The sequence below is a fragment of the Neoarius graeffei genome, chromosome 8, assembly GCF_027579695.1.
Source record: "Neoarius graeffei isolate fNeoGra1 chromosome 8, fNeoGra1.pri, whole genome shotgun sequence".
In the NCBI taxonomy this organism is placed as follows: Eukaryota; Metazoa; Chordata; class Actinopteri; order Siluriformes; family Ariidae; genus Neoarius; species Neoarius graeffei.
The window spans coordinates 35844607-35870806 of NC_083576.1; the positions used below are offsets into that span (position 1 = coordinate 35844607).

Below are 26200 nucleotides of genomic sequence, written 5' to 3' on the forward strand. Positions count from 1 at the left end.
GATTTAGGATTGTTAGACTTTATGATTTTAATGTTTTAGAGCTTTTAAAAGCAAAGCGGAAAGAGCAAAGAGGAAGGTCAGGTTAGTCTAAAATAATAAAGGATCTTAAAAGCTCTAAAATATTAAAATCATAAAGTCTAACAATCCTAAATCACGTGTAGCTATAAAACTAACTTAAATCATGGCTTTAAATCTAACACCTGTGTCATCATCACACTCAGGAGGGGCCATCCTGTAGTTTGTGATACCCCGTATGCCTTGCCACATATCCCTAGTGTTAGCGGCGTCATGGAAAAAGTCCTGAATTTTTTGACTGTGAGTGCACTTTGCTAGTCTGATGGCATGGTTCAAGTTGGCTCTCGGTGCCTTCTCGTTGCCAGACTTGAAGGCTGAGTTCCGTGCCTTTAGCATTTTGCGTACTTCATCAGTCATCCAGAGTTTTTGGTTGGCCCAGATGGTGATGCTCTTTGTCGTTGACGTCCTCCATGCGTTTGTTGATGTAGGCTGACACAGACATGGCATACTCCTCTATGTTTATATGATCATTATAAGTGGCAGCTTCCTTGAACATGTCCCAGTCCGTGCACTCAAAACAGTCCTGTTGTGCCTCCATAGCCCCCTCAGACCACACCCTTACCTGCCTCACTGTAGGTTTTCCTCTGATCAGCAGGGGCTTATATTCAGGGATTAGCATAATGGATAAATGGTCAGAAGAGCCAAGGTGGGGGCGGGGGGCTGCTCTGAATGCATCCTTCATGTTGGTGTAGGCCATGTCTAATGTGTTTGCTTCCCTGGTTGCACAATCGACATGCTGGTGAAAATGAGGGAGAACTGTCTTCATGTTGGCCTGGTCAAAAACCCTAGCCACAATGAAAAAGCCCTCAGTGTGAGTGGATTGCAACTCTCTAATAGTCCGATAGAGAACACTCATAGCCTCCTTTGTGTTAGCACTGGGGGGCACGTACACAGCAGTGATGGAAACTAAAGTAAACTCCCTGGGCAGGTAGAATGGTCTGCAGTTTACAGTCAAAAGCTCAATGTCCGGTGAGCAGTGTCTTGAGACAAACTTAGCATTTTTACACCAATTGTTATTGATATAAATACACAAGCCACCCCCTCGGGATTTACCACTTAGTGCGCAGCTCCTGTCGACACGAAATGTAGCTAGCCCCTCTATGCTGACAACATTGTCCGGAATTGGTGAGTTAAGCCATGTTTGTCAGAATTATTGCGCAGCAGTTCCTCATCTCTCGTTTTGTTGTTAATTCCAGCTGCAGATGATGTATTTTGTTCTCCAGGGAGCAAACGTTAGTGAGGAAGATGGATGGAAGCGGTGTTTTATAGGGGTTAGCTTTTAGCTTAACTGTTAGCCCCCCCCCCCCCCCCCCCCCCAACAGCCACGCTTCCGCCTTTGGTCACACCACCTCCGCTTGCTCCTCCGTTGACTTATGCTGCTAAGGGAGTCCGCTGCACCGTAGGCCCCTGGGTCTTTCCGGTGTAGCACTCCGAAGCTACGCAAACACTCCCGAGTAGTTGTGTTTACGAAGCCGAAGTCACTGGATGAGCGTAATTCCAGCAAGTGCTGGCAAGTACATAGCTGTTACAGGCCCATGCAGCCGCAGCCAAACAGGGTGCTGCCATCAGGAGAAAAAAAATTTAATTACATTACCATAACAGAGGTCAATTATTTTGTCATCTCTGGTAGCACATATCACATACTGTTGATGAGTAGGGAGAATCTCACTTGGCCTGTAGGCATTAAAGTCCCCTAGGATGAAAACAGGGGAGTCTGGGGATGCACAGTCAATTTTGTGGAGACGTGCAGCAATGGCCTCTGATGCCTGTGTAACGTTACCAGAGGGAGGTATGTAGACAAGCATGAGAATCAGGTGACCAAACTCTCGGGGGATATACTTGGGTCTAAATGGCACAACAGGCAGCTCTAAATTGGGTATACAACAGGAGTCTTTCACATGAGCAGTTCTACTCCAATCCTTATATTCTCTCTCTCACTCAGACACGCGCACACACACACACACACACACACACACACACACACACACACACACACACAAAGCTCACCCCTCCATATGTCTTCAGGCTACTCACCGTATCCCAGTCCAATCTAAGCAGAATTCCAAATCCATCCAGAGAGCTCAGAGTCTGCGATTGAATTATCAAACAACGTTTCTGTTAGGCAGATCAAGCTCACTTCCTTATACGCCCACTGGCATGATATGTTTGCATGTAGTTCATCCAATTTATTGCGTAAAGAGCAGACACTGGCAAGCATAATGGAGGGGAGCAGCAGACTTTTCAGTGTGCCAGTAAGTCTCTTCAACCTCTGCCTTACTCCCCCCCTCCTTCCCTGCTTCCTCTTGGAAGCTTTCTGCCAGTAATCAAGGTATTGTCTCAGCTCTCCCCAGTTGTCCAAATTCGGTGCTGGATAATCCTTATTCCGCAAAAACAGCAGATCATCCCAGGTGCACCTCAAAATTCCACCTCCAAGTCCCCCAAATACTGCCATAAACGGTTCAGCTATCCACAAGTGTACTCGGGTACACTTGTGCCGGTCGTTATCAAACACAAAGCTTGGCTGGATAAACAAATCTGCAATTATGTCGTCATGTGAAAGGCCCTGAAAACGCCATACTCGCTACTGTGGAGTCGAGCCATGCATTCTAAGGCTAAGATAGCTAAGCGCTAGCTAGAATGATTTTCTGTCCAGAAAAATGACGTCATCTAACCTTGCTCTATTTTGTAGTTGCGCTCAGTAGGCAGGCTTTCTTTTTCTTTTCCGCTTGCTTCTAGCTCGTGGGAGAGCAGAGTCTGCCGTATTTGCCCATGCTGACTTGTTTTGGTTAAAAGTAGGTCAAACATGTCCCACAGTGGTCACGTGATATCGCTGCTTGCTTGCTTTGGCAATTTTCGGAATCTTAAAATGCGGGGTGCTTTTCTCTCTCTCTCTCTCTCTCTCTCTCTCTCTCTCTCTCTCTCTCTCAGACACACACTTGCATGCGTGTCTGAGAGAGAGTGTGCGTGCGTGCGCATATGCGCATTATCACTCCTTCAGATGGAGATGGGTTGAATACAGTACCACTGGGCCACAAATTTTTTTTCAGGTTTGAAGCCAAATACTAACTAGTTCAGAAGGTCATAGTGTCCCAAATCCCGTAGCTGGTTTGCTGAACACTTCAAGTGGAGTAAATACTTTTGTGGGTAAATTAAGACGAACAAGCCTTTTTGTCATATTCCTCCTCTACATTTAACCCGCGCATGCACGCACGCACACAGAGCACACACACGCATGCATATACACAGAGAGAGAGAGAGAGAAATAAATACGTTTGTGGGTAAATTCTATGGATCTGTGATGCCTGCTGGAAGAGAAGAGCAGGGAGGTTTGGGAATCAAGTGGCAGTTGTTTTGTTTACACCTGATACCAAAACTTGTAGCGTCCTACCAACCATCGCAAAGATGCGGACAAAAAGCCCAGAAATTCCTATTTACCCAGGCAAAAACGATACAGGATTTTTGTAGTATTTTGATCTCCAGATCTTTAACCCAGCCTCATATAAAAAGTTGTACACCTCCATACTCTTCCAGGTTTTCATCTGTGTGTCCATGTAGAATGATTGAACTTGTGGCGCCTGTTCTTTTAAAATAAAATCAGGATACAGGTACGTACAAATATGAACAAGTGAATACTCATATGGTATTGTACTCATATTGTCTTGTATGGATATTATTTCTCAGGATAAAGAAGTTTACTTTTTGGGTTTTTTTGGCTTTAATATTTTGTTTCACAACCTTTAGCAGCAATCACCACGAACAAGTGATCTCTTTGGCTGTCAGTATGACTTCTGCATCTGCCAACAGGTAGTTTGGCCCACTCTTCCTGAGCAAGCTGCTCTAGCTGTCTCAGGTTTGAAAGGTGCCTTCTCCACACTGCATGTTTCAGCTTTTTGCAGAGATGTTCGATAGGATTCTGATCAGGGCTCATAAAAGGCCACGTCAGAAAAGTCCAGTGTTTTTGTTCTTTGCCATTCTTAGGTGCTTTTAGCTGTGTGTTTTGGGCCTTTATTCTGTTGGAAGATGCATGACCTTCGACTGAGACGGAGCTTCCTGACACTGGGTAGTATGTTTTGCTCCAGAATGCCTTGATAGTCTTGAGATTTCATTGTGCCCTGCACAGATTCAAGGCACCCCGTGCAAGGTGTTGCAAAGCAGCCCCAAATCATAACTAAGCCGCTTTCATGTTTTACAATTGGTATGGCATTGTTTTTCTTTGAAAGCTTTTTTTTTTTTTTCTTCTGTGAACATAGAGCTGATGTGACTTGCCAATAAGCTTGAGTTTGTCTCATCTGTCTAAAGGACATGCTCCCACAAGCATTGTGGCTTGTCAATATGCATTTTACGAAATTTCCTTCCTTCCTTCCTTCCTTCCTTCCTTCCTTCCTTCCTTCCTTCCTTCCTTCCTCCCTCGTTCATTCATTCATTCATTCATTCATTCATACAATTTTGCTTAAAAAAAGTCCTTCTCCATTAAGCTTACTGTCACTCAAGAAGTGACGGATGGTACAGACATTGACTTACCTTGACCTTGGAGTTCAACTTCTATCTCTTTGGAAGTTGTCCTTGGCTCTATGTATCATTGACACTATCCTTCTGTGATGGCTTTTCCTTTTGCAGTCACTTCCAGGGAAGGTTGGCGACAGTCCCATGGAATTTAAACTCCTTAAAGGGATCCTCCAGTGGATTTGTTCTCAAATTTATTTTCAGTAAAAGTAGTCGCGTTTTTTTCAAAAATCAAACTTTTTTTTTTGGACCAAATAGTCTTTGAGAGAAATGAATTTCTTTAAAATGCCAGATGGACTTGACGTATATGATGTCATGTAATGGTTGCTTGGAGCAACTCAGTTGTTTATATTCTGTGGTTACATCGTAGTTTTGCTAATTTTACAAGTATTTTACCGAATTTATCAGTTTTTAAATAAGTATGCCTCATTGTGCAGCATATAAATGGCAAAGTGATGCTAAAAAGAAAGCACAAGCTGGAACATGCACAGGAAAAATACAAAGTGTGCTTACTCAGGCCAAGTTTACATTAGACCGTATCTGTCTCGTTTTCTTCGCGGATGCACTGTCCATTTACATTAAAACGCCGGGAAACGGGAATCCTCCAGGGTCCACGTATTCAATCCAGATCGTGTCTGGTCCGGTGCTGTGTAAACATTGAGAATACGCAGATACGCTGTGCTGAGCTCTAGCTGGCGTCGTCATTGGACAACGTCACTGTGACATCCACCTTCCTGATTCGCTGGCGTTGGTCATGTGACGCGACTGCTGAAAAACGGCGCGGACTTCCGCCTTGTATCACCTTTCATTAAAGAGTATAAAAGTATGAAAATACTGCAAATACTGATGCAAATACTGCCCATTGTGTAGTTATGATTGTCTTTAGGCTTGCCATCCTTCCACTTGCAAGTGGTAAGTGACGCGCATGCCCGATATGCACTGAGATCACACACACAGCGGCTCAGTCCCGAATCACTGCTTGTGCACTTCACTCGCGCGCTCTGTGAGCTGCGCAGGGCCGGAGTGCGCACCCTCCAGAGGGCACTCGCTGTTCAGGGCGGAGTGATTTGGAGCGCAGGATGCCTGCGGAGCCGAGCGTATCCGTGTATTGGCGTTGCTGTGTGCACGCAAATCGTGTATTGGCATTGCTGTGTGCACGCTAATCGTTTTAAAAACGTTAATCTGATGATCCGCTGATACGGTCTAATGTAAACCCCACCTCAGTTGTGGCAAAGTGTCACTGACCAGAAACTGGATCAGACATGAGACCTCGCACTGCAAAATCTTTTTTTTTTTAAACATGATCTACAGAAAGTGTGGGGCAAAGTGTGTGTGTGTGTGTGTGTCCCTGCATGCTCTAGAATCTCTAAAATGGCTCAACTCGTGCAACATGACAATTTGCGCTCTAAAATCTTTTTTTTTTTTTCTTTTACGTGATCATGATGGGTAGATTAACAGAGTGCTTGGCATGGTTCAGGACAGATGTGTCGGAGTTGGAACGGTGTTGGTGTATCTCACTGCAAAAAATTGAAAACTGAATATGAGAAGAAAATTACTCAATACTAGTGAAATTATTTTTCTGCATGGACAGATTTTTACTTGGTCAGACATCTTGGAATAAGTTGGTTGCAATCTAGAACTAGGTTTAATAATCTCAAAATTAGTGTCTTGTATTCTTCTAATTGGAAATGCTAGATCATTTCAGCTATCTCATCTCATCTCATTATCTGTAGCTGCTTTATCCTGTTCTACAGGGTCGCAGGCAAGCTGGAGCCTATCCCAGCTGACTACGGGCGAAAGGCGGGGTATCAGCTATATTCAAAATATTTTCACTTGCGAAGGCATCATATTTTGCAGTGCAAAAGCTGTAGGAGGAGTAGCGGTGTCAAACGGATGAAATAATAATTATAATAATAAAGTAAACTTAAAAACAGTAGTGTGCTTCAGGTTGCTTTGTGCTTAGGAAGCACACTAATAACTCTCCTTACTGTTTTCCCCAAGTAGCCGTGAGTCCACCAAATGAATTGTCTGTAAGCTGCATAGCGTAAAGACCTGTAAAATGAAAAGTCATTGTCTATAAAAAAAAAAAAAAAGGATTGACCCTGTTCCAGCTCTGACATGTCCATCCTGAAGTGCATTTGTATACAGCTTTTGGATAGATGCACCTGTTCTCTCATTCTTGTCGTTTTTGTCATTTTTCCCATAAAAAGAATCCTGTTTAAAATGGCTCAACTCGCAGTGTGACATGACAATTTGTGCTCTGAATTTCTTTTTTTTTTTTTTTTAACATGAACTACAGTTGGTGCTGGGTAGATTAACAGAGAGAGTGTGGCATGATTCAAAACAGATTTTAGAGCGCGAAGCGCACAGCATGACATGACACTAAGTTTTTCTCCCGAAACTCCATTAATTTGAATTGGGGGGTAAAAGGGATGAGCATAAAGAAAGGAAAATATAGCTGTAAGTGGCAGTGAGGAGCCCTTGCACCTCTGGTTCCATGACCATCACACGTTTCATCATACGTTGCACACGCATCTGAGATGTGAGTCAAAAGCCTGGGTGTCTGTCCATGTCTATATGTAGTTCAGAAGGGGCCTTGGACAACCAAGCAAAATGTCTTCCTTGTTGTGGGGGCCCTTTGACTGACCAGTGTCCATGAGGAGCGATACATTCGTCTTCTGCTCCACAGTGACATCCTTTACTCAGCAGTGAGGCAATGTGACCACCTCCACATACTGTAACTAAGGGATGGCATGACATCCAAGCTGGAGCATGAGGGTTGATTGACAGCCACCATGAAGCAAGCAGGGAGAGCAGAGCCAGAGGGGTGAGCAACATCCCCTGTGAGGCCAGAGGGGGGGGAGTGATGCATACCACAGTGCAGGGAGGCAGCAATTATGAGTGAAGCCAGGTGGCAGAGCAACGTCTGAAGCAGAGTTAGATAGCGTAGTGATGTCCTCCACAAAGCAGGGTGATGGAGTTATGTCCATAGTGAAGTTGTGAGTGATAGCGATGTCCTCTGTGGGGCAGAGGAATGGGTGGATGTGCTTAACCAAGCAATGAGCCTGGTTGGGAATAGCTCCCCCCCCCCCCGAGGCTGCATGGCTTTGAGCCATTCCAGTGTAGCACTGACCTTTTCTCTTTTACTGTAGTTCCCACATCAGGTGGTTCATTTCTGGGAGATCTTGTTGGCCCTCGAAAAAAAATCTGCTGGATCCATTGGGTCTAGCTTTCTGTCATGGATCGATGGAGGCAGCTCCAAGTGCAGATTGGTATCTATTACAGTGAAACACACAAAAATAAAGACTATGAAGATGACAGCTGGCATCCAGTGCTGCATTACTGCCATCTACAGGTTTACCTTGACCGTGCACTGACAGTTACATCATTCTGTCGCTAAACGAACAGCTCATCACACCAAGGTGCTCACTGACCGCCGATATTTATTAGTTTGGTCCTGCGTTTCCTTTCTTTCGCAGCATAACATCTTTTCTTCTCGCTTTCTATTATTATAGTCGGTCTTTCATGTTTCATTTGCACACTCATGTCTGCCATTTTTTCTCTCTGGTTTCAAATTTGTATCCCACAATGCCTTGCGCGAGTGGGGAAAGCCCACCATGTGATGCATGATGTAGTATCTTGAATTGAGTCACAGTGAAACGAGAAAAAAAAATAGATTTTTAATTGTTTTATTAAACAACAACAACATAAAAAAAACTAATAAAATTGGAAGTCTGATTTTGAATTCAGTAGCTTTTGGTCCATTAAACAAAAATAATTGGGTGTCAGGGAAAATTCTTTTTATGACCTAAGCTTGAAAAATCTGAAAGGCAGTATACCTTTAAAGGTAACTTGGCTAGCTAACTGATCTAAACATTGTTCTGTAAGGTAATTTATCATCACATATCATACTAAAATGTATGCTTGTGAATACAGTAGCCCAGAGTTATAATATTAGTTTACCTTAGAGCTTTTTTTTTTAATATCGGTGTCCCCATATGGGCCACTAATGTTTCTCCAAATTTCCCCACCTGGAGATCAATAAAGTCATGCCATGTCATTGATCTTCATTTGGGGAAATTTGTGAAAACTATTTGTGGCCCATACAAGGACACCGCTATTAACAGTAGCTCTCTTGTCTTCTTTTGTCAGTTCTGGATGAGCTGTTACTTTTCATTCACTTCTTGAGAAGATAGCACTGAGAGACAACTACTAAGCAGTGATTGGTTGGGCATCATTAACAAATTTTGTAAACAGTCAATTAAGAAATATTTAAGCTATATAGGAACCATACTGTTGTTCACAGATTAGTATTAGAATAACTGTTGGAAGAGCTAATCAAGTTAGCTCATGTGTGCAACAACTTGCTTGTATTATATTTCACATCATTAAAAATTTTTTAAAAAGTGTTAGGCTTTGTTTCTTTTCCAAAATTCTCATATAGCGGAGTAAATATAGTTAAGGTTTAAATTACTTACCTGGACCTCAGCAGCTCCACTCTCCTGCTTCAGCTGAATGACCCCAACTCATAACTCAGGGATGAAAGTTTTCCGCTTTTCGGCGGATTTCTGCTTTTTCTGAGTAAAAAACGACCTTTTTATATTATGCCAAATCTGTTGAGAAATTTTTTTTAATTAATTTCAGGGGGTTGGGGTATGTTCCTTCATGCTGTTCAAACTTTATTAACTCCAACGATGTTTACACATTATTTGTAAGTCGCCATCTTTAGTCTCGTTTAATCTCGTTGAATGTGATGTAAAATTGGTGTTATCTACATTGTTATTGGTCAAAACCTCGATATCGAGACCATAATATCCGCTTTCTTTTATCAAAACTTAGACGTTCGTGAGCTGCATATCAAAAATATGCTCCTCTAATCGGCGTTTTTTCTCAAGATGCCGAATACTATTGACAAGCGAGATGAAGCGAAGGTACATGAAATTGATGCTGTTATAAAAAAACAAGTTTAACAAAGCAAGAGAGGAGTGTGAGAGAGCAGAAGAGAGCTAGGTTAGAGCATGTAAAAACACAGGAAGCGCTGGCTAATGAAAGAAAAAGGAAAAAAGAGAGGACTGATGAGCTTTTGGCTTTGGCCAAGAAGCTGAAGTCTAAATGATCAAAGGAAAATTTGTTTCAAAGATAACTGGGAACTGTAAATAACTTTTTAACTATAAAAAGTGTAAATAGACATTTTCCTTTTGAAGAAAACATACAAGTGATGTGGACAATAAGATAAAGACGGTCCCCATAAAATATGCATTTGTTTGATTCAATACATTGAATATATGATCATTTGAATTATAGCTGACAGTGTTGATAGCTATATAACTTTAAAGTTTAAATAGACATTGTGAAGAAATCATATACAAGTAATGTGGACATTAGGAAAAGGTCAGTTTCCATAAGATGTGAATGTTTTTATTTAATTCAATATATTGAATATATGAAAATTTGAATTATTAATGTAAACTGAATTTTAATCGACATTTTTTTAGAAAGTCATGTTGACAATGAGTAATAACCAGTCCCCATAAAATGTAGATATTATTTTGAATTAATGCAATACACATATTGATTTTGATACATATTGTTCTATATAATAGTGTTTTTATTTCAATAAGTATTAAAATAGGCATCAGGTGTTTTAATTAACTACAGCTCAGATTGTAGGAAATGGGGTGTGTAAAGTCTCATTTTGAAAAGAAATTCCTGGGGGGTGTCCCCCTGGACCCCCCCCCCCCCCCCCCATTACAGATGTTCTGCTTTTTTCATCAGGACCCACTCTTATCCCTGTAACTACATCACTTGCTTACCGTAATGCATTATGGGCGATACCCAGAGTCAGCTTAGCCGTATTATTTACTTTCGCCTTTGCTAAACACTGCGTTGTTCTGTCTAACCGGTTTTAACCATGCCTAAAGTGAATTGCTGTGTGCCTTACTGTGTCTCCACAACAAAAAGAACACCTAATTTGAGCCTTTATCAGCTGCCAGTCGAGAAGAAGAGAAGAAAGAAATGGATAAGTTTAATCCACAACAAAAACCTTCGAACTGAATTGAAATGGACAAGTGTTTGTAGCTTACATTTCTCTGGTGGGAAAAAGACATACTTAAACTGTGACCCAGAAGTATTTCCATCATCTGCGGAATGAACTTCGGTTATAGAAGATTATAACAATCGACACTGTTCATTGTCTGAAACTAGTGATATTCCAAAGCCTGTAAAACAAAGAAGCGTTTTTTGGCCTTTGCCTCTCAATATGCCAAAGCATTTGGCAGCTGAACAAGCCTGTTGGACCGATAAAACTCCCAAACCATGTAGGGTTCTCTTTCGGGTATGTATAATGTTCAGCATACCTCACTAGTGGCATTTATTGAAGAAAATGCAATTATACTGAACGTGACATGACAGATCAGTGGGTTTCCAAAGTTGGGGTGGGTGGGGGTGGGTAAATGTTTCCTGATGTCAAGTTTTATTTAACTAATCACTCATCTATAAATGTTTTGATGCTGTTCATCTGGGCCCAGGATCACAAAGCAATCTTAGACTTGATGTAACTTTGCCATGAGCACGATAGACATTACAGCCAATTTCAGAGAGTCTACATACAATTCCTGATATTCATATAGATTTGTTTTCTCAATAAAGTTTAGCTGGTGCAATATACGTCCTCAGAAATGAGACATTCTGAGATTTGATGTTTGTACAGTGTGGTAGATTCGGTCTAGACTCTTACCTTCTCATCAAGCTTGATTTGGATTCCGATTTTCCTGCTGTAAACCCTTGACATGTTATCCACCTCTTTTAAATCACCAATTTCATTGTCTTCCACAACAGAGCACGGCAAAATCGCTTTTCTCACATCACTCTCACATAAAATTAATCTGATGTCCGTCATATCGCTCAACTACCTACCCCGGCTGTCCTCGACAATGCATTGCGGTAAACAAGTGGTGATATAGTTATGCTCAGGGGCTATACTAGGAACAATTTTGTAATTTTATAATCAGAAACAAAAACAAGGTTTCTCATATGACTACTTGAACCATATTTATTAAAGGATTCCCTTATTATATTCCATCAATTGTAGTGGAGAGGGGTGGCTGTGGCCATTATAGCTTTTTTTTTTTTTCTTTTTAAATGGCCTGTATTTTTGGGTGAAAGGGGCAGGGCGCCCTAGTGCTTGAGCAGGCTGATATTTAATGCTCTCATTTTGTGTACCTATATATAGAATGACTGTGCATATTGGTTGTCTCCAAGCGTGAATTAATATTGTGGCTGTAACCCAGATCTACCACATGTATAATTGCGGTGCATGATTCAAGGTGGCGGTGTAGGAACTGCATCTGCCACAGATGTGCAGACTTCATGCAGGCAGATCCGTAAGGGCCTGATATAGACTCATGAACTGAATGCATACTGGATTGGCATTTGCTGTCTGGCTATCTGACTTTGTCCTGAAGTCAGACCAAAGGAGTGAAATGACTGCAACTTTTATATGGATTTGCCCTACAGGGGTCTAGATTCATAAACTGATTCTGCACTGCAGCAGGTCCAAATCTGCTAAACAGAGATGACCGTTATGCACCTTTGTTTAGCAGATCTGTTTGGGGGGTGTCAAGCTTGGCGAGTTCTCCTCTGTCTTCTACTGCCTGGCCCTTGGCACTGGCAGCAGAGTTCAGGAAAACACATTCTCCTCTGCTGATTGCCAAGTTGATCAGAGCACACTCCAGCACCTGAACCATCTCCTTGGAGGTCCTGGGAGACTGCATACCAACTGCCAAGTGTTCCTGTGGTGGTACAGACCTTAGGAACTTGTCCATGGCCACCTGTTCATTTATGTCAGTTGCCATTAGCCAATTTGGTTGCAGATAACTTTTTGGTGGTGTTCAGTTGGGTGTCCATCTGGTTGTGCCGAAGATGTGCAGGTGGGCCTCTACATAATCATCCACAGTCCGGTTGGCCAGAAGGCACTGGACATCAATAGATAGTTTTCACTGACGTCACGGCATCCCGGGGAACGCCCCCCAGCCGCCATCTTGCGGGGCTAACAAAACGGACCATTGCCACTACCGGCTACGTTATCTCAGACGAATTTATTAAGTTATATAGTCAGTTTTCTAAAATAAAGATCAATGTCGGCGAAATCAAGCAAACGGAAGTATATGGATACATTGGACGACATCTCACGACAACGGTATGCAGCCAAACTGGCCTTGATTGGGGGAATTGACCCCTACGAAGTGGACAAAGAAGCATTTTCAAGTGACTATGCAGGGCTGCCATCCATATCGTACCCTGATATTGTGAACTATTTCGTGAATACTAAAAGCGCCTACACACTTGACGACCTCAAAGCATACAAGTCGCTGGAGTCATACAATTATTTTGTCTGTGGCTGGGTCCGCGAAGTCCGCCATATAAAAACCAGTGAGAGCCGTGTCCTAATTACAGCCAAGGTATGTAAACATTGGAATTTTAGAGCTCTCAACACTGCATATGTGTGTGTATAATATCGAGTTGATTTAAGACAAATTTTACATCCATTAGTGGCATTATAGTACCATGTCAGTATAAACTTTGTAATATAATTAACTGGCATGTAGGCTTGTTACATTTTGTTTCTGATAAACATGACAATTTATAGGCCAGTAATAATCATATGTTTGTAGCCTTGTACCAAATGTTTTTATAAATACAGTACACTCAGCGGTTCCAGTTAGGCATTCTCTAGAGATTGTTTACATGATGTTTTGGTTTCCAAAAACAAACTTAAACACAATTGATTGTTTATTTAAACAACTTGCCACTTATAAAATGATCGGAGCAGACTTTGCTGTGTCTGGAAGGCTGAAAATCCTTGCGGTTGATTCTCGCAAGCCATAGATTTCTCCTTTGTATGCTGAGTTTCTTTGCTCGCCTTTGTGCTCCCGTACAGTGGGAATTCCATAAAAGCTCCGCTTGACGTCCTCACCTGACCTTTTACGACAGCCGTGAATACAACAGGTGTGCACCATTGCTAGCTTTAAATAGTAATAATGTAACTATAAATGTAAATAATATATAAATAAATGTAACTCGCGCGTTACAATGTGTGCTCAATGACCCGTACGGTAAGCTCGCCCCCCAAGATGGCCGCCACCAGGGAATCCCCGACTGTGACGTCATGTGAAAACTATCTGTTGTGGCAGAGAGGGGTGGCTGTGGCCATGTTCAAGTTGCGATGGGCTAGCAGTTCCTCTGTGGCTGGTCCAAGCCCTCATACCAGTTTCTGAGTGACTCCCTGCTGGTGAAGGTTGGTTTTAGTATGGCATCCATGGTGGTGATGGGGTCTGGGTCTCCACCAGTGTAGAGACTCACTGCAGCAGGCAGAACACAGACTGAAGCAGGGCTGTTGTTGATAAAGCCTTTTATTTTCTCAAGGTGGGGGGAGGCAGCTGGGGAGTGCAGAGGGGGTGTGGGATATTGTCCCATATGGGTGCAGGGGGCAGTGAGGGATGTGTCAAGGTGGATTGTGGTGGCAATCACTGCTGGCCAGGCACTGTGGTGCAGGCCAGTCACAAGGTGCAAAGGCAGGAGGATCAGGACTGCTCTGAAGGTAGTGAGGGTGAATGGTCTCAACTGTTGCCCATAGCAGTAAACAAAGTAAAGTAATGAACAGTGTCAGCATCAGCCCACAGACAGAAACGACTCCCATTCTTATGGTAAGGGTACCCTTTTATCTTATCCAGAGAGCATGATGAGCTGTGATGATTATTTCATGCCAGCCATCTTTCATTCCCCTGCCCTGCCCTGTGGCCATGTGCTCTCCTGTGGTCCAAAACAGTAGTGCTGAAACAGTACTGTCTGTTCATCACTAGAGTGGCAGTCGTGTGAGGAGCATGCAGCAGTTTGTGCATGTGATACGAAGACCTACCATCACAACTTCATGTGCAACATCCGAAATGGGCCAGGCTGCAGACAGGACATACTCTGAGATTGTTAATATGACACTTGTCTAAACTTAGTGTACTTATCTGGTTGCTTATAAATCCAAACATTTCTGCAGATTGCAGTTAAAGGTGCTGACTGCAGAGTTAAATTTTGGGCAAAATGTTATATGTCTATAGCTGTTGGAGTTTCGAGATGTTGCGATGCTGCACACACCATGTACCCTGTGTATCACTGTTTTGCCATGATAAAATGCATCCCATATTTTTCGATTCCAAAAATTGCTGAAGCAAGCAAGTAGCAGTATCACGTGACCAGTGCTTTTGGATGTAATAACAGATGTGGAGATGAGCTTGGTTTAACTTTTCACCGCTTCCTGGTGAACCCAGAAAGTCAAGAAAAATGGTGAGCTGCAGTTAAACGGGAAGACTGGATGCCAGCAAAATATTCCTGTGTGTGGAGAGCATTTTATATTGGGTTGGTGTGAAAGCTCTGTGCAATGTTAAAACGTATATCTGGATGTGGGCTTTGGAGGCAATATATTTTATTAGACCTAATGCTTGGCTCGACAAGTAGCATCTTTATGTACTGATAATGTAGACGAGGCTAAACACCATAAAATATGCTAGATCCATGCCCTGGCTTGGTTATTACTATTAGAAGTCTGCATTTGAGCTTACCTTTGTCACAATAAGGTATTTTTCTTTATCAGGAATTTCCCATAACATTCCAGCATGCACAAAACCTGCCTCGAAATATTGCTAGGCATCTGTACTTTTGTAAGTCTTTAGCATCTCTCTGGTGTATTTAGAAGTCCCAACTACTAAATAGTTCAGGATGTCCTAGTGTCCCAAATCTGGTAGCTGGTTTGCCATACAGTTTTCAAGTGGAATAAATACATTTGTGGGTAAATTAAGAAGAAGCCTATATTTTATCACATGTACACTCAAGCACAGCAAAATTCCTCCTCTGCATTTAACCCAATACTGAAGCAGTGAACTTGTGCATGGTCTCTCTCTCTCTCTCTCACTCACTCACTCACTCACTCACTCTCTCACACACACACACACACACACACACACACACACACACACACACACACACAGGGTGAGCGAGTGTGCAGTGGACAGAATAAATAAATACATTTGTGGGTAAATTATATGGATCTGTGATGCCTGCATGTTTCAGCTTTTGGATGTAATGCGATCTGCTGGTATAATAAAAAAAAAATGTTAATTGGGGCAATGTTTTCTGCATGTCACCATCTTGATGTGACGCAGTTCCATGGTTATACCAATTACTTAAAACTCCTTGTGTTTGGCTATTTCCATAGGGCCATACTGTTTACCTCAAGAGGTAGGAAAATGGTCCCAATACAGAAGAAAGCAACCCTCAGCACATCAAAATGATCACATTTCATCCGCATCATGTTATTGCAAGACATAGGAAAATGCCATGCACAATACTTTTTTTTTTTTTAAAATTCAGATGACTTTGCAGTTCAGCACCTTTTTAAATTAACAGTTCAATCAAGAGTGTTTGTTTGTTTGTTTGTTTGTTTGTTTGTTTGTTTGTGTATGCTGTTAGCATGTCATTCCATTCATTGATGTTATGCAGAGTATTTCATGTTAATCTTTCCACAATTATTTATCTTAGTTTCCCTGTATGTTGGTGTGCATATATTGTGTCTATATTGTTTGATAGATATAACTTGCATAATGACAAAACAGCCTCGTGTAGATGTATGTCATGTCAGTGTAATCTGACTTCTGTTCTAGGAGGATTTCGCAATTTGCATACTATTGTATTTGGTGCCTGTAAGAATGCTCTTGAAGTGGACTTGGGCTACCTCATCATTACTGCTGCACATGGGTAAGAGTGGCTCGGTCATGAAAATATGATCTTAATTGTTATTTGTATTTTAATGTAGTTTCATAATTAATATAATTTTGTTGGGGTTCAGCTTACATGAAGTTCGAATCCAGCCTTCCTTAACCAAGGATGGGGTCTTCTCAGCACTGAAAATGGCAGAACTTGAGTTTCCACAATTTGAGACTTTGCACCTTGGATATGTTGATGAGTTCCTGTTACAGTGTAAGTATGAAACAGCCTGTTGAATATTACAGCAGTTATTAGAATGTGGTGTTGTGCTTCAGAATTCACAATTATTGTTGTCTTTTTTTTTTTTTGTGCTTGGACTGCTTTGATTCGCATTCAGTCTGATAATTGGACAACTGAGAATCCACATTGTAAAAAAGGGAGCTGTGAATTGATCACACAAAACAGTATCTGCAAGCATGGTGCCCTGAAGTGAGCGCACAGGGAATTCCTATACATAAGAGCACTACCATTTGTTGAGAGGTAAAGGCTGAACTTTGTTCTTCTTAGCCTGGGTCAACACTGCAAGGTGACATTCACCTTTTCAGTAATGGTCTGAAAAAAATATCTGAAATGAAAGAGACTGTGATTTAATGAGCAAAGGTCCAAAAGGGGGTTAGGTCAGATCCGGAATGAAAAAACACTGATCTCAACACAGTTTCTTTTTTAATGTATTGACTTGTATGGATGTTGTTGAGTTATTTCTGGATATCTTTTTAAGATCACAAAATTAAAATGTGCCAAAATTGTAGCATCATACCTATAAAGACTGAAGGCTGTAATCACTGTCTCGGGTACTTGAGTACTTGTGTAAATGTTATAATTGCCTCAGGGAAAAGGCTGTTTACAGTCTGTAACCAAATGTCACACTGCATGGGGGGGGGGGGGGGGGGGGTTCAGCCCTGTGAATACCTGCAAATAGCAGTGAGTTAATGGCTGTTTACAGCCTGTGAACTACGTGTTCGCCTGTGCCATAAATTGTTGAGATTCAGGTGGGGTTTACATTAGACCGTATCAGCGGATCATCAGATTAACATTTTTAAAACGATTAGCGTGCACACAGCAACGCCAATACACGATTCGCGTGTACACAGCAACGCCAATACACGGATGCGCTCGGCTCCGCAGGCATCCTGCGCTCCAAATCACTCCGCCCTGAACAGCGAGTGCCCTCTGGAGGGTGCGCACTCCGGCCCTGCGCAGCTCACAGAGCGCGCGAGTGAAGTGCACGAGCAGTGATTCGGGACTGAGCCGCTGTGTGTGATCCCAGTGCATATCGGGCATGCGCATCACTTACCACTTGCAAGTGGAAGGATGGCAAGCCTAAAGACAATCATAACTACACAATGGGCAGTATTTGCATCAGTATTTGCAGTATTTTCATACTTTTATACTCTTTAATCATACCTGCAAACTAGTCACCTTTCGGCGAAATTCACCGTTTTGATCCCAAAATAGGTCACTTGTGTGAATCGTGTAGATCCGAAGAGGTTTTTTTTTTTTTGGGGGGGGGTGCGTGAGGCTACGTTGCCGAACATTTGGTTTCAATGTACTACTACTTCAAAGTACTACTCCTACTTTTCTCCTCACATCCACATTCAGACCATTTCCGCCTTCTTCATACTTCAAACGTCTCTCTGATTGGATGACATTCCAACGAGCCAATAGTCTTACAGAACGCTGGACAGTATCCGCGAATTGTAACTGAATAGAGGCGGGGTTTTCTTGAATACGGGTGTGTATAGGAGGATGGCAGAGATCATCCAAACGCAATGCAGAATGGGACACTGAGTCTTGAAAACAGCTCATGGAATCATATTTTCTGATTTTTTCCAAAACTCTATATTACATCTGGAGACGGAAACACTTTTTTAGTACGCGGAGAAAGCTATGTTACGAGTAGTGCGATTTAAAGAGGCTTTAGGGTGTTTTTTTTGGTACCTGTGATTTGGTGGTCTGTGAGTCGTGATTTTATGACGTAAGACGCAAGGGGCGGGGCTGTTACGTTTGAACTGAACGCGCGACACGGAAGATGTTTCTGTGGGCTGAAACAAAACAGAAAAAAATGTCAAATCAGTTTGAATAAAGTCACTTTGTGTTGAACATAAGGATCTATAAACGCGTGTTTTGGGTAAGAGAAATCATTTTTATGTGAAACTATTGGTGGGATTGTCAAAATTATAACGTAATATGTGTTGATCTCGGTTGTATTCAGAGAACCAGTTGTGCGTGTGAGAGAGAGAGAGAGAGAGTGTGTGTGTGAGTGAGAGAGAGAGATTCTCTCACTCTCACACACACACTCTCACACACACTCTCACACTATGAATTTGGCAGCACTGAAGGAAAGGAGGGCTGAATTTGGTGTCCAGCCATCTACCAGTGCTGCTGGTAATAGGGCAGAGGTGGTGAAGAAGGATAGCATGGCGTGAAAGAGGCACATGGCAGAGCAGCATAAACGTGCCCTTGAACGGCTTGTTCGGGCCAAAAGGTCTAAAAAATGATAAACTGGTCTGCTGAAGAAAGTTTCCAGTGTCACACTTCAAAAATTACTTTTTTAAATTCAAATTTTGGCGGCACGGTAGAGTAGTGGTTAGCGCTGTCGCCTCACAGCAAGAAGGTCCGGGTTCGAGTCCCGTGGCCGGCGAGGGCCTTTCTGTGTGGAGTTTGCATGTTCTCCCCGTGTCCGCGTGGGTTTCCTCAGGGTGCTCCGGTTTCCCTCACAGTCCAAAGACATGCAGGTTAGGTTAACTGGTGACTCTAAATTGACCGTAGGTGTGAATGTGAGTGTGAATGGTTGTCTGTGTCTATGTGTCAGCCCTGTGATGACCTGGCGACTTGTCCAGGGTGTACCCCGCATTTCGCCCATAGTCAGCTGGGATAGGCTCCAGCTCACCTGCGACCCTGTAGAACAGGATAAAGCGGCTACAGATAATGAGATGAGAGATGAAATTCAAATTTTACTTTTTACTTTTTATACTTTTCCTTCCTTAATGGTAATGTAATGAGGTGTCAGATGCAAAACTGAAAATTGCAAAGCTAAAAATGAATAAATCTTGTCTTTGTTTTAAATGTTGTCTTTTCCCTTTATTTTCCTTGATCGCGCGCTGTTTAAGGGGGCCGGGGGGTTACCGGTAGTTTGTCACCTTTTTCAACCCTCATGAGTTTGCAGGTATGTTTAATGAAAGGTGATACAAGGCGGAAGTCCGCGCCGTTTTTCAGCAGTCGCGTCACATGACCAACGCCAGTAAATCAGGAAGGTGGATGTCACAGTGACGTTGTCCAATGACGACGCCAGCTAGAGCTCAGCACAGCGTATCCGCGTATTCTCAATGTTTACACAGCACCGGACCAGACACGATCTGGATTGAATACGTGGACCCTGGCGGATTCCCGTTTCCCGGCGTTTCCAGGCGTTTTAATGTAAATGGACAGTGCATCCGCGAAGAAAACAAGACAGATACGGTCTAATGTAAACTTGGCCTTAGGCTACATCCACACAACAACGGCAACGAGATTTTATTTAAAAAAATATCGCGTCGACATGGGCAACGGATCAGTAAAATATCAGGTGCATATGGCAACGCAACACTTGCTGAAAACGATGCAATACACATGCCACACCTCTAGGGGTGCTATAAGACGGTCCCATCGGAGACACCAGAACAATAGAAGAAGTAAACGCATGCGCATAAACCCCTTCTTCTACCCGGTGTGAAGCACTGTCAGGAACAAACACACAAGAAGAAGATGGCTGCGACTATGCGAGGAAATCGTGCCCTCTGTATGTACAAATTAGTTTTATTATTGTGCATAGTTTTCTACAACTTAATTTTCTTATTGTGTGTGAACATTTTGAAAAGCATTTTTATATAATTTATATAACTTTTTATATTGTGTGTGAACATTTTGAAAAGCAGTCTTATCCAATTAAAAAAAAGAAATTCAATAAATGGTTCAGTTACTTGTTTATTTAAAAGAAAAGCTGTATACAAAAGTGAATGCAATGCAGTGGTTCATACAAAACAGTGAGAGTGCTGCTTGTTCTAGTCATGTGGTTGTGATGTCATCGTAAACAAATCCGTTCTACTCATCCAGACGACTTTGCAACGGCGCCGTTGCCAGATTTTTCCACTCTGGAACCCGTTCTCAAAAAATATCGTTGTGGGGCACCCAAAACGCCGGTGCCGTGTGGACGCCAGGCCGAAACGATAAACAATTTTATCAGATTCACCTGAATCCGTTGCCGTGTGGACAGGGCCTTAGTCACTGGCGGGGGCTTGGGTGGAAGGCAGAGTAGCGGAGGTGTAAATTACTCTCATTAGCATCTGAATAGCAGTGAAACTGCCTGGCTGGGACTTGCCTCCCCCCAGTATAAACTGTCACAGTTTACTATGACCTGGATGACTGAGGCTACATCCACACGACAACGAGATTGTTTTTTTTTTTTTTAGCGGGTAAAAAAAATATCGGGTCCACATGGGCAACGGATCAGTAAAATATCAGGTACATATGGCAACGCAACACTTGCTGAAAACGATGCAATACACATGCCACACCTCTACGTGTGCTGTAAGACGGTCCCATCGGAGACACCAGAACAATAGAAGAAGTAGGACGCATGCGCATAAACCCCTTCTTCTACCCGGCGTGAATGAGTGAGTGCTGCTTGTTCTAGTCATGTGGTTGTGACATCATCGTAAACAAATCCGTTCTACTCATCCAGACGACTTCGCAACGGCGCCGTTGCCAGATTTTTCCACTCTGGAAACCGTTCTCAAAAAATATCGTTTAACGCCGGTGCCGTGTGGACGCCAGGCTGAAACGATAAAAAATTTTATCGGATTCACCTGAATCCGTTGTCGTGTGGACAGGGCCTGAGAATCTTCACAGACATCTCCCCCCAATATTGGATTAAAACCCCCAGTCACTCATTATTAGTTGGTAGATTGTCACTATTGGTCACCCTGGGCCATGAAAATACATGCTTGGGTAAACCCCTCCCTTATCATAACAAATTAAGTCATTTGTATAATTAGTAAGTCCATTGATACGTTTTGATCTGTCTGGACTAAAGGAGGTTGAATTTGATCTAGAAATGTAGACCTTTTGCTGCTTAGGAGATTCTTCCTCACAGTTCCGGGAGCAGCAGTCACTGATTCAGATACAGCTGTTCAGAGATGTTTCTCAGTTTATTATCGGATGAACATGAGCATACTAGTGCATCTCAAAAAATTAGAATACCATGAAAAAGTTCCTTTTTTCATAATTTAATTCAAAAAGGTAAACTTTCATATATTCTATATTCATTACATGTAAAGTGAAATATTTAAAGCCTTTTTTGTTTTAATTTTGATTATGGCTTATAGCTCATGAAAATCAGAAATCCAGTATCTCAAATTATTAGAATATTCCCTAAGATCAATCAAAAAAAGGATTTACAATACAGAAATGTCCAACTTCTGAAAAGTATATTCATTTATACACTCAATACTTGGTTGGGGCTCCTTTACCATGAATTACTGTATCAATGCGGTGTGGCATGGAGGTGATCAGTCTGTGGCACTGCTGAGGTGTTATTGAAGCCCAGGTTGCTTTGATAGTGGCCTTCAGCGTATCTGTATTTTTGGGTCGGGTGTTTCTCATCTTCCTCTTGACAATACCCCATAGATTCTCTATGGGGTTCAGGTCAGGCAAGTTGGCTGGCCAATCAGACACAGTAATATCATGGTCAGCAAACCATTTGGTAGTAGTTTTGGCACTGTGGGTAGGTGCCGGGTCCTGCTGGAAAAGGAAATCAGCATCTCCAAAAAGCTCGTCAGCAGATGGAAGCATGAAGTGCTCTAAAATCTCCTGGTAGATGGCTGTGTTGACTTTGGACTTGATAAAATACAGTGGACCAACACCAGCAGATGACATGGCACCCCAAATCATCACAGACTGTGGAAACTTCACACTGGGCTTCAAACACCTTGGATCCTGTGCTTCTCCACTCTTCCTCCAGACTCTAGAACCGTGATTTCCAAATTAAATGCAAAATGTACTTTCATCTGAAAAAAGGACTTTGGACCACTGAGCAACAGTCCATTTCTTTCTCTCCTTAGCCCAGATAAGACACTTCTGACATTGTCTCTGGCTCAGGAGTAGCTTGATATTAGGAATGCAAAAGTTGTATTCCCTTTCTTGAAGATGTCTGTTCGTGATGGGTCTTGATACACTAACACCAGCCTCAGTCCACTCCTTGTGAAGCTCTCCCAAGTTCTTGAATCAACTTTTCTTGACAATCCTCTCAAGACTGCGGCCATCCCTGTTGCTTGTGCACCTTTTCCAGCCACCCTTTTCAGCAATGACCTTTTGTGGCTTACCCTCCTTGTGGAGGGCATCAGTGATCATCTTCTGGACAACAGTCAAGTCAGCAGTCTTCCCCATGATTGTGTGTACTGAACTAGACCGAGAGATACACTGTGTTCATATTGTTTTACTCAAACTCGAAATGAAATATTCTAATATTTTGTGATGGTTTTTTTTATGTTTTTGTACTGTATGCCATACTGATTAAAATTAAAATAAACTAAAATGTTTCAAGCATTTTTCTATGTGTAATGAGTCTATAATATACAACATTTTCATTTTCTTAAATAACTAAAGGAAAATATTGAACTTTTTCACAATATTCTAATTTTTTGAGATGCACTAGTATATCCACATTCAAGAATGTGTTGTAATGATATGATGATTTAAAAAGTTGCACATAGTAATGTCAAAGGGTGATGAAGCATTACATCACTGGTCAGAATAACCTTATGGAAACAGAGTAGATGTGCAAAGATAAATCTCAAGGATTTAACTAACCAAAATAAGTAGCAATCAGATCAGCCTGTGCTTGTTTTAAGCATGCCAATCATGTATTTCTATCATCTACATCAAGAATACTGCAGTTATTGAAGCCAATATATTCATGTGATATATATACAGGAACACTGCAAATTGGCCTAGTGGCTAGCGTGTCCGCCTCTCGATCGGGAGATCGCGAGTTCTACTCACGGTCGGGTCATACCAAAGACCATTAAAAATGGTACCTATTGCCGTCTGGCAAGGCACGCTGCAATAGAGATGCGAGTGGGGAGTCAAACTCTCGCAGTTACCAGAGGACAAGCCCCCCCACTGTAACCCTAGCTATGTGATAGGTGAGATGCCGAAGGCTACGGAAACGGAAATCGGTGCTGCCCTATGTGCCACGTGGCATGGGAAGGACTTCGATTGATATATAAAACTAACATTTTATATATATATATATATATATATATATATATATATATATATATATATATATATACACACACACACACACACACGAGGGTAAGTCAAAAAATTGTAAGACAGATGTTATAATTTCAAAAGGTGTGAAAGACATCCCGCAGAATTCTACAAAGAAGGAATTCTTTGATGGAAACACCACTTGCAGAAGTGTTTAGACTTAAATGGAGGATGTGTAGAGAAATAGCTGTTATTTTCATAAAAAGATTTTTTCAATTTGTCTTAGAACTTTTTGACTTATCCTCGTGTGTGTAATTATTTGTGTGTGTGTGTGTGTGTGTGTATCGGCTGAGACAAAATCAGTGGGCGCTGTGTGAGATGGCTGCCTCTCCAGTAGCTTTGTAGTTTTTAGCTCTTAAACCTCTTTTTTTTCCACCTTTTTTTACTTTTCTGCTCTTCTGATGAAGACAGTGTGTTTTACTTATATCACATGGATATTTTTAACTTTAACACTCAACCAGGAGCAAGTTTTCTCACTTATTCGAGAGAGGAGCTGCTGGCCCTGAAAACAATGGGACGAGCCGGGATACGACACCCCATCCCAGCGGAGTTGAGGAGGAAGCCCAGGGGCTGCAAAGCTGGAGCTAAGCTAAAGGCTAGGCTAGCGGACAACCGGCAGCGCTGCAAACCATCCATTCCCTCAGTTATCATGGGGAATGTCAACTTGGTGCCGAATAAAGTTGACGAGCTTTCCGCTCTGAACAACCAGCGGATTTACTGGGAGAGCAGCTTATTTATCTTTACGGAGACATGGCTAACATACCTCGTACCGGATGCTAACGTGAACCTGTGGGGATTCACTGCTGTGAGAGCCGACAGACACTAACACATGCGGGAAAAGTAAAGGTGGGGGACTCATCATTTATGTTAACAACCGCTGGTGTAACCTGGGACATATCTCCGGAAAGACAGTTTTATGTTGCCCGGACTTGGAGCTGCTAGCCGTTAGCCTGCGGCCATATTATCTGCCGAAGGAGTTCAGTCACGTGATCACCATCTGTGTTTACATCCCTCCGAGGGCAGACGCAGCTGCTGCATGTGAGAGGATTCACACTGTCACAGCAAGGCTGCAGACACAGCACCCTGAGGCATTTATGATAATTTCTGGGGACTTTAATCACGCTACTTTGGGCTCTACTTTGGCTGCTTTTTACCAGGCTGTGGATTGTCCAACAAGGAACAACAGGACAATTGACTTGCTGTATGCTAATGTGAGGGATACATACAGAGCCACACCCCTCCCCCCACTAGGGAAGGCTGACCATAACCTGGTTCATCTACAGCCGAAGTACACCCCCTGGTTCAAAGGCAGCCTGCATCAACTAGCTCCGTCAGGAGGTGGTCCCCTGAAATGGAAGATGCCCTCAGAGACTGCTATGACATCACGGACTAGGATGTGCTGCTTAGCCCACACTGTGAGGACATAGAGGGGCTGACATATGGCCCTTTTCCACTACCCTTTTTCAGCTCACTTCAGCTCGCTTCAGCTCACTTCAGCCCGACACGGCTCGCGTTTCGACTACCAAAGAACAGCACGACTCGGCTCGCTTCAGCCCTGCTTAGCCCCTAAAACTCGCACGGTTTTGGAGTGGGGCTGAAGCGAGCCAAAGCGAGCCGAGTGAGGCTGGGGGCGTGAGCAGACACTCCCCTGTGTACTGATTGGTGAGGAGGAGTGTCCTCACATGCCCACACATGCCCCGCGAGCACACTGGAATCTGTAAACACCGTAAACCCGGAAGAAGAATAATTATGAATTACGAGAATTTCTGAAGCCTTATGCGCCTCGCCTCATCTATACGCTCTTGCCAGTATCTGTTGGCGTTGTCGGTGACAACAAGCCACAGCACCAAGACCAGCAACACTAACGACTCCATGTCCTCCATGTTTATTGTTTACTCTCCGGGTTGTGAGACTACCGCTTAAAAGGTCACTGATGTCACTGTTTGCGCTGCTTAACGACATCACGTGACGTCCACCCACTTTCGCTAACTCCACCCAATGTGTCCACCCACTTCCAGCCAGCACGGTTCAGCGCGGTTGTAGTCGAAATGCAACTCCAACAGCCCCGCTCAGCTCGACTCAGCCCAACTCAGCACGGCACGGCTCAGCCCAACTCAGCCGCGTTTGTAGTGGAAAAGCGGCAATACTGTCTGACGGATTACCTTAACTTCTGTGCAGACGTGGCCTCCCCCGCTAAGACTGTACGGTGTTACCCTAATCACAAGCCATGGGTAACACAGGAAGTCAAAGTTGTTCTCAACAGGAAGAAGGCCACCTTCAGGAGCAGGGATAGGGAGGCGATGAAAGCAGCACAGCAGGAGGTAAAATGCTGCGTGAGGGAAGCTAAGGACAGCTACAGGAGAAAGGTGGAGCAGAAGCTGAAGGAGAACAGCATGAGGGAGGTCTGGGAAGGTGTGAAAACCATCACAGGCCACAATACAAAGACCAGAATCATTGAGGGGACAGTGGAGAGGGCTGGACAAACTGATCAGGCGGGCCG

General features: G+C 42.9%; 1 protein-coding gene across 4 annotated transcripts in view; it reads left to right on the plus strand.

Annotated features, from left to right (window-relative positions):
- Positions 1 to 26200, plus strand: part of fbxo38 (F-box protein 38) — a 406136-nt gene that overhangs the window by 144253 nt on the left and 235683 nt on the right. For all 4 annotated transcript variants that reach the window (XM_060927607.1, XM_060927608.1, XM_060927609.1 and 1 more), the window contains exons 7-8: positions 16287 to 16380; positions 16472 to 16602. In XM_060927607.1, the coding sequence (XP_060783590.1) occupies positions 16287 to 16380; positions 16472 to 16602 (225 nt within the window). The remainder of the gene's footprint in view (positions 1 to 16286; positions 16381 to 16471; positions 16603 to 26200) is intronic.